At 38.7% G+C, this 13,783-nt stretch overlaps 1 protein-coding gene across 5 annotated transcripts in view; it reads left to right on the top strand.

Annotated features, from left to right (window-relative positions):
- The first annotated feature begins 5,470 nt into the window (after nt 1-5,470).
- The window catches only part of ppfibp1a (PPFIA binding protein 1a), a 36,290-nt gene continuing 27,977 nt past the window's right edge, over nt 5,471-13,783 (top strand). The window contains exons 1-2 of one of the 5 annotated variants that reach the window (XM_026922869.3): nt 5,471-5,672; nt 12,465-12,538. In XM_026922869.3, the coding sequence (XP_026778670.1) occupies nt 12,475-12,538 (64 nt within the window). In that variant the 5' untranslated portion in view covers nt 5,471-5,672; nt 12,465-12,474. Of the gene's footprint in view, nt 5,673-10,912; nt 10,936-11,164; nt 11,521-11,577; nt 11,651-12,464; nt 12,539-13,783 lie in introns of those variants that run through there. The other 4 variants (XM_053241810.1, XM_053241809.1, XM_053241808.1 and 1 more) reach the window with 4 other exon arrangements.

The following is a 13,783-nucleotide window of genomic DNA, read 5'->3' as shown; positions in this document are numbered from 1 at the left end:
TATTTTTTTTTAAAAATCACTCTACTTTGAGAACTAGTCAAGATTAGTAAACAAAGGGCTCTGCGGTGTTGCTTGTCTGGCTTCTAGGCTTATCTTCTAATCCATCAGGCTAGTACTTTGCTTCCTTTGATTCATTTATAGTCTATTCTTGCAGAGGCTGTCTGTGCACATGCAACATAATTGACATACAGGGAGAACAACCTCATTACAGAGAAGCTTCCTGATCAGTTTTTACCACCAGGTCATGTTGAAATGAACTCAGACCTTATTATTATTTTATTCCAAGCTCATAATTCTTCAGGTGTTCTCAGGCATTAGACACATCTTAGCACAAATTCAAATACAAATGCTGACTCAGATGGCTGTTAATTAACCTGCTGTCAGTTGTAAATCACAAAATCACAACAGAAACTGTAATAGACAGTGATCTCTAGAACGGATGTACAGTGAGAAAATAATGACATGAAAAACGTGGTCTAATACGAGGTGAGTTTGTTCTAATGAGGGGTTCAGTGCCTTCATGAAATTGAATGCAGTGAGTAATGATGTCAGTCACCTGGTGCTGAGGTAAAACACTTTACATACCAAATACCACTCAAACCCACACTTGTTGGAGTTGTATTTAACAAGAACATTTGAACATTAAGTCCACTTCTATTTAATACATGAGTAGTACAGGAAAGGTCACTTGTTCCTGATAAGTGAAGGTTGAAGCCACACAATAACTCCATTCATCTGTTGTATCTGCTCTGAACATTTACTTTTGAGCTGTTTCTTCAATACTCGTTGACCACTGAAGGGTAGTCAAAGCCATTAAGCATATAATGAGCACTTTTGAAATGTGACATCTCACCAGCTCCTGCTGTGTACAGCTCAACTGTGTCCACCTCTCGCTCTCTCAGGTAGACATCCTGACCCAGACAGGTCACAGTCTCCGGCTGTTGAAAAAAAAAAGGCAGTGTATGGTACAGGTTTCCATAGTCACGTTTCATTTTTCAGAGCTGTACAAATCTCAGGCATAATGATATTTTAGTCACTAAATACTATCTGGTATTATTTATGGTTACTGATAATGACATGAGAGCAGGATTGAAATTACAAAGACAGATCAAAATGTCTGTACAAGTAAAAGCCAATAACCCTGCTGATGTTGTTTCAGTTTAGTTCAATCCTGGAAGAGAAAAAGCAGAAGCAGGATAAGGAGGATGACAAGAAGAGAATGAAGAAGAAGAAGCAGGATAAGGAGGATGAGAAGAAGAAGAAGGAGGAGGAGGAGGAGGAAAAAGATAAGAAAACAAAGGCAGAGTGGAGGACAAAAAGAAGAATAATGTTTTTGGACAATGGAATGAAACATGAGCATGGGGAAAACAAGCAGGAGGAGGACAAGAAGAGGAAGATTGTTTCTGGAGAATTTGAGGAAACTTGAAAATGGGGGAAGAAGAAGGAGGAGGAGATGGCAGATGAGGAGGAGGAGGAAATGTATTTGTTCAAAATAACTTTTAGTAATTTAAGTGACTTTTAGTGACATAAAAATATTCCACAAAAATGACTGTACTTACTCTGCTTGACTGCAGAACAAAAATTGAGTTTGTCTTCCATCTAGTGGACAAATTTGGTAGCATACTTAAGCGACAGTGGACATAGTTCACTTTTGTTGCTGTCTGATATGGTATATGCCCAAAAGTATGTGGACACCCAAACCTTCACAGCCATGTGCTTGTTGAACATCCCATTCCAAAACCATGGCCATTATTATGGAGTTGGTCCCCCCTTTGCTGCTATAACAGCCTCCACTCTTCTGGGAAGGATTTCCACTAGATTTTGGAATGTGTTTTTGGATTCGTGCCTATTGAGCCAAAAGAGCTTTAGTGAGGTCAGGCACTGTTGTTGGGCAAGAAAGCCTGGTTCACCATCTGTGTCCCATTTCATCCCAAAGGTATCCAAAGAGGTTGAGGTCAGGGCTCTATCTTGCTGTTGAAGTACTGTCGTGGAATATTTTCTTAGTCCAAAATAAAAGAAAAATAACTTTTCAAAGTCAAAGGGTTGTGGATGCCAAAACTCAGACTTTATTGACAAAAACCAGCAAAGCCGAGATGTCTAGATCATCTGATTTACACAGTCGTGGCTCATGCTTTTATACATTTCTAAAACAATGATCTCACTGGAGTTTTCTCTTTTTTTTTTCTTTTAATCACACCCCTGACCTCTTGCCACAATTATTTCATTGTCCCTCTATCTTCTCTTTAATTGTGGCACGAACTCAGTCAGTTTATTTTTTAAAAATGTGTTTATACTGATTGCCATTCTTCATAAACATTAACAATACACTTTTTAAGAAATCACAAGCGTTAGACTGGTGAAAAAAGATACAAACTTAATGTACTTCAGTAGAGAGAGCTTACTTTCTCATGAGAACTGACTAAAAAGATACAATTGAATGAGAATTGTGTGCTTAGTGATTTCCCATAAGCTAGAGTCACATCAGTTTGTCTTAGCTTTCTTGATTCACACACACACACATATTCTCTTATATTCTTATAAGATTATTTTCTAATTGATTAAAATATTCCACCATAGTCAAAAATCAAGTATCTATATTCAAATAATTTTTTCTGTGTTAACAAATTCAGATTCAGTCATTCAGTTTTCAAATATTAAAAAACCTGTATTAAGGGTGGTTATTTCAGCGCTCAAATTCAACTGTATAATACAGGTTGTAAAATTTAATATGAAAAACTTATAATAATAATTTTAACATCTGGCCTACTCAAGGGTTAAGCAAAGCCAAATGAGCCTGGAAAATGTTGTGCCGTTTTGCATCTCCTGTCATTAAATGCCTCCCACGTGCATATGCGCACTCCTGTATCACTATACATCGATCAGCCATAACATTAAACCCACCCGCCTAATATTGTGTAGGTCCCCTTGTGCCAACAAAACAGTTCTGACCCGAGGCATGGACTCCACAAGACCTCTGAAGGTGTGCTGTGGTATCTGGCATCAAGACATTAGCAGCAGAGCCTTTAAGTCCTGTAAGTTGTGAGATGGGGCCTCCATGGATCAGACTTGTTTGTCCGGCACATCCCACAGATGCTGGATCAGATTGAGATCTGGGGAATTTGGAGGCCAAGTCAACACCTTTAACTCTTTGTCCTGTTCCTCAAACCATTCTTGAACAACTATCCTGCTGAAAGAGGCCACTGGCATTAGGGAATACTATTGCCATGAAGGTGTGTACCTGGTCTGCAACAATGTTTAGGTAGGTGGTACATGTCAAAGTAACATCCACATGAATGCCAGAACCCAAGTTTTCCCAGCAGAACATTGCCCAGAGCATCACGCTGCCTCCGCCAGCTTGCGTTCTTCCCATAGTGCATGCTGGTGCCATATCTTCCCCAGGTAAGCGACGCACACGCACCCAGCCATTTACATGATGTAAAATAAAATGTGATTCATCAGACCAGGCCACCTTCTTCCATTGCTCCATGGTCCAGTTCTGATGCTCACATGCCCATTGTAGGTGCTTTTCGGCAGTGGGCAGGGGTCAGCATGGGCTCTCTGACCGGTCTGCAGCTACACAGCCCCATATGCAGCAAGCTGCAATGCACTGTGTGTCTGATACCTTTCTATCATAGCCAGCATTCAATTCAATTCAATTTTACTTGTATAGCGCTTTTAACAATGGACATTGTCACAAAGCAGCTTTACAGAAATAAATGGATTCACAAAAATTTATTGTAAATATTTGAATTTATCACTGTGAATTTATCCCTAATGAGCAAGCCAGTGGCGACGGTGGCAAGGAAAAACTCCCCGAGATGATATGAGGAAGAAACCTTGGGAGGAACCAGACTCAAAAGGGAACCCATCCTCATCTGGGTGCAACGGATAGTGCGATTATAAATAAATCCCTTCTATTATTGTGTACTATATGTGCAACCAATAAATTCATCACAGTTTTCGCAAGAAGTCCGGCTGGTTAAAATCTATCCACTGTCCACTGATGGAGTCCTGAGTACGAAGCTGCTCGTGGCAACCGCAGCCCCAAAGCCACTACAGCAATCACAGTCCCAAGCCATTACAGTACAGCTCCCCATATGAGATCCCCAAGCCATCTCCACAGCCCCCAGGTGGCACCATCCCCAGCAATCCAAACAGTTCTTCAGGCCGTCCATATGGGGCCCCAGCAGCAGCGAGCGAACTCAACTGATGAGAACTCCAACCAGAAGTAGGGCATCAGGATGGGTCAGGCAGCGAGGAGGAGCAGAAGGGGTCAGGATCACTGGCATCTCTGGCATCTCAGAAGTAGCATGTGTAGCTCGACAGAGAGTGAGGGAGAGAGAGAGATGACTTTTTCATTAACTTTTTCAGCAATTTGTTCTACAGTAGCTCTTCTGTGGGATCAGACCAGACGGGCCTTCGCTTCCCACATGCATCAGTGAGCCTTGGGAGCCCATGACCCTGTCACCGGTTCACTGGTTGTCCTTCCTTGGACCACTTTTGGTAGGTACTAACCACTGCATACCGGGAACACCCCACAAGACCTGCTGTTATGGAGATGCTCTGATCCAGTCGTCTAGACATCACAATTTGGCCCTTGTCAAAGTCACTCAGATCCTTACGCTTGCCCATTTTTCCTGCTTCCAACACATCAACTGTGAGAACTGGCTGTTTACTTGCAGACTAATATATCCCACCCCTTGACATGTGCCACTGTAAAAAGATAATCAATGTTATCAATATTTTTTGTTGTTATTCATTCTCTCTCTCTCTCTCTCTCTCTCTCTGTGTCAAAGCAAGCTGAAAGACGAAGGTATAGGCTATACACTAAAAGAAATGATTAATTGGTTCAGTAAACATGGCAGTATACAATAAACATCATTTTTTCTGGCATACAAAAGTGTGTGTGTGTGTGTGTGTGGGGGGGGGGGGGGGGGGGGGTGGGGGGGGGTGGGGGGTGGAGTTTGATTTAATTTAAAAGGTTGTTTTCAACATTTCTTGTTTTGTGTTGGCTGAAAGGCCTAGGGCTCTTGGAAATGTTTTGTAATATGTGTTTGGCACCTGATATAAGAGGGGCTCATGATTCATATGATATCAGTAGTGGTCCTACAAATAATATCAGCAGTAAACCCATGTAGGTTTACCTGATAATAATTGCCAATAAGTGTAGCTACAAAGTAGTTGTGCCAAATAGACTGTAGTATACTGTATAGTGTACATGTAGATTACATGTGGCTCTCCTACACGACCACAAGAGGGAGCCATTTACTTGAAAATAGTCTGTAAAAAAGAAAACGTAGACTACAGAAAATGTGTAGTGTTGCTAGTTGAATGTATGAAAAAAAAAAAACTCGTTTTCAGAACATGACAAAAAATATATATAAAAGAAAGGGAAACCCATGCTGGATAAAATGCGCATGCGCAGTTGTCAATTAAGAACTTTGGAAAACTTTGATTTGCTGCTTTGGCGCATGCGCAGAAAGACGCTCGGAAACTCTGAAAGGAGCGCGTAGTCGGCAGCAGTCTGCTTTCTCACGTGCAGAAAAGAAATAAATGACTATGAAGGAAGTAGGGGGCGACTGGAGAGAAGAGAAAAACGGATAAAACGTAGGAGAATATTTATATATAATCTCATCTAAATCGACTCCCGTGTGTCAGTTCAAAAGGAATAGGTGAGTCACTTCTTATGATTGGAGTTGTGAAGATTAAATGGACGTTTGCACTTTTTCCCCTATATAGGACTTTTGATCAGTCATTTTAATCAGTATTACTAATTATCCACCTCCCCAGTATTTTGGGATACTTCAATTATTTAACGTGCTTTCCCGTGTTTTGCTACAAACACAGTTAAAGTTAGATCTAATCCGGTTTTACAAACACAGTTAAAGTTAGATCTAGTTTGGACAAGTAGAGATATTTGGATTTAATTAGTTCTGGTTTAAACATAAACAGCTGTGTCTGTCCAATATCCTACAGATAACCTAACGCTAGGCTTTATAAAGCTTGTTATGGTTTTTCTCCACAGCTCTTATCTAGAAGGTGTATAAGCCATTTTTGTTGTAAAAGCAGTATTTTATAGACTAAAGGGTCGGTACTGACTTTACCTGGTGGTGCTGTCATGCTGTGTTATTGAGACAGGGTTTAAAAGCCACTAACAGAGCGGATCAGTAATGTCCTGACCTGTCCAACTTCTGTTTCCTCCTTATCTCTGCAGACTTTGTCTCTAAACAATGCTCAGATTTGAAAGGGATTCTGTGAGCGACAGTCAACACCGTACAGACTGAACAATATACACTGTTACTGCCCTTTAACTAAATTATTTTAGTTATCAATGGACATTGTCACAAAGCAGCTTTACAGAAATATATAAATTCCTCATATACATTTTAAATTTATAATTTTATCCCTTAAGCCAGAGGAAGAAACTTTGAACATTCAGTTTTTACATTCATACATTCTCCTGATCCATTCACAGCATTACAGTGTTGGTTTAAACAATCCAGGCTAGGGGTGGAACGATTTTAAGTTTTAAGTGTGCACATCCTTGTATACCCAAACGAAGCAAAAAATATCAAATTGCTCTGAAAACTAAAAAAAAAAAGAGATATTTTTGTGAATGATGTTCTTCCATATAATCTCTTACATTGTCAGTATTTATCACATTGTCGTTATCAGCAGAAAACAAGCTGGTCTGAGTGGAAAGGCTGCACGCTGACACTCCAGAAATATTACTTACCAAAAAAAATAAAAAATAGTGTGTAGCATTGCCAAAAACAGATATTTGTTTCATTTAGAGTCACCAATGCCACGTTTTTCTGTGTTTTTGATAGCTGTCGTGTATGATAACGTTATGAACATGGAATGGTAGCAGAGGTACCAGTGTAACGTGTTTATAACAGTAGCGGATTGGACACCCAAAAGGCTTTAGTGCAGGCCACATCCCCTGGACGAGAAACGGAGGTTGCTGTGGTATGATTTAGGGTGGTTTCCAAAATGCATTTAGGAAATGCATTTTCATTTTGAAAAAGTCAGTGGTGAGGTTGCTATCCGATCATACATCGTAACTAACAGTGAATCCATGACACAATACAACACTAATGCAGGCCAATATTTAAGAATTTTATCAGCATATGTATGCTTTGTCACTGCAATGTTTCCCATTGGTTTGAACTAAAGGGAAGATGAGGTGTGGTGCAGGGATATGCCAGGAGTGGTTGGGGAGATTTGGGGTCTTTCTGTGTGATCTAGAAAAACACAACTGGATGTGTTTTTACAGGAAAATAATCAGTGGTGTGATAGTGTGATGTGGCCTGATGCAAAGCAGGATTACTGTTACCCTGCTGAAAAAAGTTGATTATTTTTCAATAACAGCATGTCCTGGAGTGTTTTAAATCACCTACAAATAGTTTTCTGTAAACAGCATCTTTTTTTCTCTCTTGAAATTAATAAAATAAGTGATATATACTACATAAGTACCCTAAAGAATTTCTTAAATGTAGGAAATAATGGCATCATATTTGTAGTATCATAACTACGAGTATATTTACAATCTATTATTTTGCTCATATCGTGTAGTAAGCATGCTTATTTTAAAGTCTGCCACCAACACATCTTTGGTCTTTTGCATAACTAAGAGCAAATTATATAAGAACTATATCAGTATTGTATTGAATAAAAAAAGAGATCTGCTGAGTTCTAGACTAAATCACAGACCAGCAAAACTCTAAATTATTGGTTCCAACTGTAGTTTAATCATCAGCCTCTGCACAATCCTAACATGGGTCTGAGTGGGAGAAGACAAGGGTTGATGCTGGTTCACAGGTAGACTAATGATATACAGTGAATTGTGTGTCTTTAAGTAGTTGCTGAGAAGGGCATGGTTTTATAATGTATGTACCAGAGATAATTTCCAGGACTCTGCTAAGCAGTCAGAGCACCATATTCAAACCATATTGTGGCTCATCAAATTATACTAGGAACCAGTATTTCATCCCATTGCTCTGTGGGTTTTTTTTTCCCCATGTGTGTTAACAATTTTGGGTTTGCTAGCCCAACAGCATATGCCACCTTGACCGCCGAGACAGCAAACATGTCACAATGACTTCCTTTTCCGGGCATTTTAGGTTTCACTGAATATTATGGGTGCTGCAAATTGCAAAGTGCCATGTAATTCCATGGTTTCTTTCAGCTCTACAGTCAACAAAAGCTCACTGCATTTGTCATATATTGCTTTTAGCCAAGCTGCAGTGCCATGGCCCAGATGGGGAGGATTAGAATGTATGTGCTTCATACACATCTGCATAAATTACACACTCGGCTTTTCAGCACCACCTAAAGCCTACCATTCCCCCCTCCAATACATTTTTGTATTAAATACACCACTAACAAGTACATTGGCTTTTGTCATCAGTAAACAGCTTTCTTCAGTTTACACTATAAAAGTTGCCTGCTCCTTTTTAGAACTGAAACAAATCTCTATGTATTGCATTGCTTTAGTGTGGCAGTAGTGTACGTTGATTGCTGTGTGCACAGCCATAATAGGAAATACAGACACGCAGACAGAGATTAAATACGTCACTTGGACAGGCTCTTCCTGTCTGACCTCAGCTTCTGTTTGGGATCGTGTTTTCTTTTCCAAACACCTCTTTTGTTCTTGTATTTTGTTCTGTGTGTGATGTTTTATGGCATTTACACTCTTCTTATACACTGCTTTCACAAGAATCAGCTTTTCCTTGAAACAACAAAGTGAGCATGAGGAATAAAACATTTTACCTTGCCACTTAAATAACTTCATTCTTGTTTTATTTTTCAACAGTTAATTGCATTTCTGTGTGATATCTGTAGTCTGTCTGTATGAAATACTTTACATAGACATAATGTCATAAATAACAATGGATAATGTGCAACAGGTGTTCTAACACTTTATACAGTAAGGGCCCCCTTTAAACTAAAAACAAAACTCAGTACAGATTTTACAAACAAACTTTTCAAAACATTAGTCACATTACATGTGCAATAATATTTTGGCTATTTGCTAGAGCCAGAGGGTTTTTTTTTTTACGCAGTGAGCGCTCATGCACTGTGGTTGGGGGTGGACTCATCCTGGAGGAGACCACTCCCATCAGGATAGAAATGTTCATCTTGGAATAAAGGTGATCAGTCAGAATAACATTGTATTGACTTGCAGTGACTCCTTCCTCCAAGGGAACATGTAGCACCAAACCATGCCATCATAAATAAATACCCCACAGCATAACATTAATTTGTCACCTGTCAGTATCTGTAATAATGTCATAAAATATCTTAATGTTCTGTGTTTTGTACAGTCGTTGAAACATTATGCAATTCAGTTTATTTTATTTACACTCTTTCTCCCGAGAATTAAATTATCTCTCATCCATACTGGCTCCAGACAACACAAATCATGACAAGGTATAACCATTTACATGAAGCCTCATAGCATACAGTCAGGTCATTATTTGGACAGTGACACAATTTTGGTAATTTTGCCTCTATACACCATGATCATAGAAATTATTTCTTTGTTGAAGAAAAACCACTTCACAACATCTAGCCAAGTCAAGAACACTCTTGAGGAGTCATTGTCAAAGTCTACAACAGATCATTGTCAAAGTCTGCAATCAAGAGATGCCTTCATGAATAAGAACACACCATTTACCTCAACATGCAAACCACTGGTAACACTTAAGAACAGAAAGGCCAGATTAGACTTTGCTTAAAACCTCTAAAAAAAAAAAAAAATGCCTGCCCAGTTCTGGAACAAGATTCTTTGGACAGAAAAAACCAAGATGAACTTGTACCAGAATGACTGGAAGAGACGCGCATGGAGAAGGAAAGGAAGGGCTCATGCATACCATGTATAGAGCTTTACTTTCTGCTCAGATTCAGTCAAATGCTGCAAAACTGATAGGACAGCACTGGATAATGACCCAAAACATACAGCTAAAGCAACCCAAGAGCTTCTTAAGAAATTAAATGTTCTTAAATATCCAATGACCTCAAACCAAATGAGCTGCTTTTCACTTACTGAAAAGGATTTCATTGACTGCAAAGGATTTGCATCCAAGTATTAAAAATAATCCTAATATTTATGATTGTTAGTTATTACAGAGGCAAAATTACAAAAATTGTGTCACTATCCAAATACTTATGGACCTGACTATAATACTAATTAGCTAAGAGAGAGGCTCAAGTATAAGCTATTTCTGTGCTTCAGGTCACACATGTACCACATCTGCAGTTTTGTTTAACATATAGCTCAGCATGTACATGTGGATGTCCGTGACATGGAGCAGTGTGGGGAAATGGCAGAGCGTGTGGATTGTTTTTCTTTTAAACTATCCTCCTTCTTGCCTATCAACACATCTGGCCAATGTCAAACTATGTAAATAAATCAGAAGTAGATCTACCGTTGTACTGTTTGGGCACCACAGGCTCTGAGCTAAATGGGGCTGTCTGATTGTTTTAGTGAGAATTTCTTAACGAGGAAATGGGATATTCTATTATTGTATTTCTATTGCGTTAAAAATGCTGCAGAGCTGCGAGGGCTGTGTGCTATCTGTGTTTATATGAAGTGGGGGGCCTACATGCAGAGTGTGATTGTAAGGTATGTGAGCAAGAGCACATCTGGAGGAGTTTTCCAGGAAACCCGAAGGGAGGGGGAGGTCTCAGTGTTAGTAGAGCAGGTCAAATGAGTGTTGGAGAATCTGGTGCATGGTACTGAGCTCAGTCAGACCCCTAATCAGTGAGAAACTCCAGATTCAGCTTCTTTCAATTGGGAAGGCACAGTGTCCTTTTCACTTCTTGGAAAGGTGCTTATATTATGTGCCTTAATAATGTCAAAGTTATTACTGGAAAGTATTGCTCCAAGCCAGAGATCGCTCAGCACACTTGAGATGACTTTCTTTCATTTGAGTAAGTTTTCCATTGCACACTTTCTTGGAGAGCCGAAATACTTTTTATGGCATGCTCTCACTGTTTAGCAAGCCCTCCAGTGTGAGTGACTTTGTTAGTTCCCCTTTAATTTGGTTGATTCTTAAGGCAAATCAGGCTTTTCCAGAAGTATGCAAGTCCCTTGTTTTGTTTTTTTTAATTCAACCTGACATTATCTAAACAGCATAAAACTATTCCATTTGAAAAATGTCCTTGTAGTTGTTGGGGAGAAAGTTTCCCACAAGGAAGTCATTCTGGCAGCAGACCAAAAAGGAAACGAAGTCAAATTGGACAAAACACCTTGAATAAATAGCAGAAGGAAAGCCACAGTGCTTGGGTGAGACAGAAAACTCCACCCAAAACTCCAGTCTGGATATTGAATATGTTTGGTATCGAATCGTATGTCATTCAAGTACAGCGCTTCAGCTGTACTTTGAACTGTTGCTTATTTTTGTGCCTGTTATCTAGCTAGAGATCAGATATAATGTATTCTGTGTATTGAATTTCTATTGAAGGCAACAAAAGAAGGGACCCGACAGCTCACTGGACCTTTTACTTGCTCGATGGGTTAGTTAATGAGTTTATAATTTGTCCACTCGTTTGTGTTCTGTAGCCTTGCAGTATTAAAAAAAGGTAACCTAGTACGGCTGGGCGATATGATGGTATTGATGTTGTGATATAATAACATCATTATGCAGTAAGTTCTATGTATCATTATTATGTTCACTGTAAAATGTAACTGCCTGGACTTAAGAAAAACTATTTTTGTGCTAATTGTTTCATTTTCCCTGTTTTTTTGTTCCTTTATTTTTATTTATTTATTTATTTATTTTAAATAATCGCTGGACAAAAATATCTGAACTTTAAGTAGCCCCTGTTGGTGCATTGTTTGACATGTAATTGACCTAATTTCATGTCTGTTGAGGATGTAATCCATCCACAAGAACCTGTGTGTGTGTGTTTAATCATTTGCTTTAAACCAAATCAAAAGGTCATGTAAGTGTGCTGTATTGCATTATAAGATACTTTGATTTACTGCATTTTTGGTCTTCAAACTGTATATTGCAGCTTGTGTCATAAAACCAGTGCAGCAGATTTAAAATAATAATTATAGGATGTTTGGATATCTGATCCAACAGAATAAGATGGGAAGTAACCACACTTCTGTGGGGCATTAATCCCATGCTTTATTTTGGAGAGTGAAATTCTGATTATGACAGCAAACGAGGGGTTGGTTGCTTGGAGGAGCTAAGCACCCAACTAAGCACCAATATTTTACAAATAATGAATCATTTGATTAGTGTGATTTTAAAAATTGGTTTCAAGATGAAGTAGTTGAGAGAAGCAAACATGTTCTCTTTATTCATTCACATGAATAAAGGTTACTCACAAGAATTCTTTCATATATTTTGTTTTTCACTTTCATACATTTCCGTTTCTTCCACAAGATCTTCCACTATTATGTGTTTAAAATCTGGTTGTTTCTAATGGATTTTGCATTCACTGTGCAGGGTTTTCAGGATGATGTCAGACGCCAGTGAGATGTTGGCAGCAGCCTTGGAGCAGATGGATGGAATCATTGCAGGTATTCTATAGTTCAGCAATTAACTGTGCAGAAATACGTACAGTAGAATACATAGAAACTAAGTAGAGTGTCTTTGCATAAGTATTCACCCCCTTGAACCTTTCCACATTTTGTATTGTTACAATTTGGAACTGAAATGTCTTAATTGGCATTATACACCAATCAGCCATAACATTAAAACCGCTGACAGGTAACGTGAATAACATGAATTATCTTGTTTCAATGGCACATATCAAGGGGTGGGATATATTAGGAAGCAAGTGAACAGTCAGTTCTCGAAGTTGATGTTTTGGAAGCAGGAAAAATGGGCAAGTGTAAGGATCTGAACGACTTTGACAAGGGCCAAATTGTTATGTCTAGACGACTGGATCAGAGCATCTCCAAAAAGGCAGGTCCAATCCATGGAAGCTCAATGCCTCAAAGGGTCAGAACTGTTTTGGCCTCACAAGGGGGACCTACACAATATTAGGCAGGTGGTTTTTATGTTGTGACTGATTGGTGTGTGTCATGAGACTTTACAAAATAACTTTAATATTGAAATATGAGAAAATCAATATAGTTTGAAACATTATTTGCAAATAAAAAGTTATTTAAAAGTTGTGATTGCACAAGTATTCACCCACATTGAAACCCCTAAATTAGTGACTATCAGAAGTCACATAATTAGTTGAGTAGAGTTGACCTGTTCCTGGAAGCCAAGAGTTTGTTAGATAACATGCATAAACAAACAGTATCATGAAGACCAAGCAAATCTGGGACAAAGTTCTGGAAATCAGTCAGGGTTTGGTTTAAAAAAAAAAAAAAAAAAAAAAAAAAAAAAAAACGAACAAACAAACTTTTAACATCCCATGGAGTGCTGTTAAATCTGTTATTAAAAACTGGAAAGAATATGACACAACCATGACTCTTTCTAGAGGAGGCTGTCCACCAACATTCATTAACTGTGTAAAGAGGGGATTAATCAGAGAACCAAACAAGCATGTCCATTTCAGTTCCATGTTGTAACACCACACAATATGGAAGTATTCAGGGGGTGAATAATTATGCAATGCACTGTAGATGCATACAATAAATGATCTCAGTATTGTCTCCAATCATATATACAATTTTGAGTTAATGATCCATCAGTTATATTTTAAATTATGGAATTCCGCTAAATGTGGAAAATCCCACAGTAAATAAGCCCTCTGCATCATAGTCTTTCACATTACTTATCTCAGAGGCAACTGAAGCCATGCAGTCACA

Source organism: Pangasianodon hypophthalmus, chromosome 18 (genome assembly GCF_027358585.1).
Source record: "Pangasianodon hypophthalmus isolate fPanHyp1 chromosome 18, fPanHyp1.pri, whole genome shotgun sequence".
NCBI lineage: Eukaryota > Metazoa > Chordata > Actinopteri > Siluriformes > Pangasiidae > Pangasianodon > Pangasianodon hypophthalmus.
The sequence above is the reverse complement of the archived record's forward strand: the minus strand, read 5'-3'. Positions and strand labels throughout refer to the sequence as shown.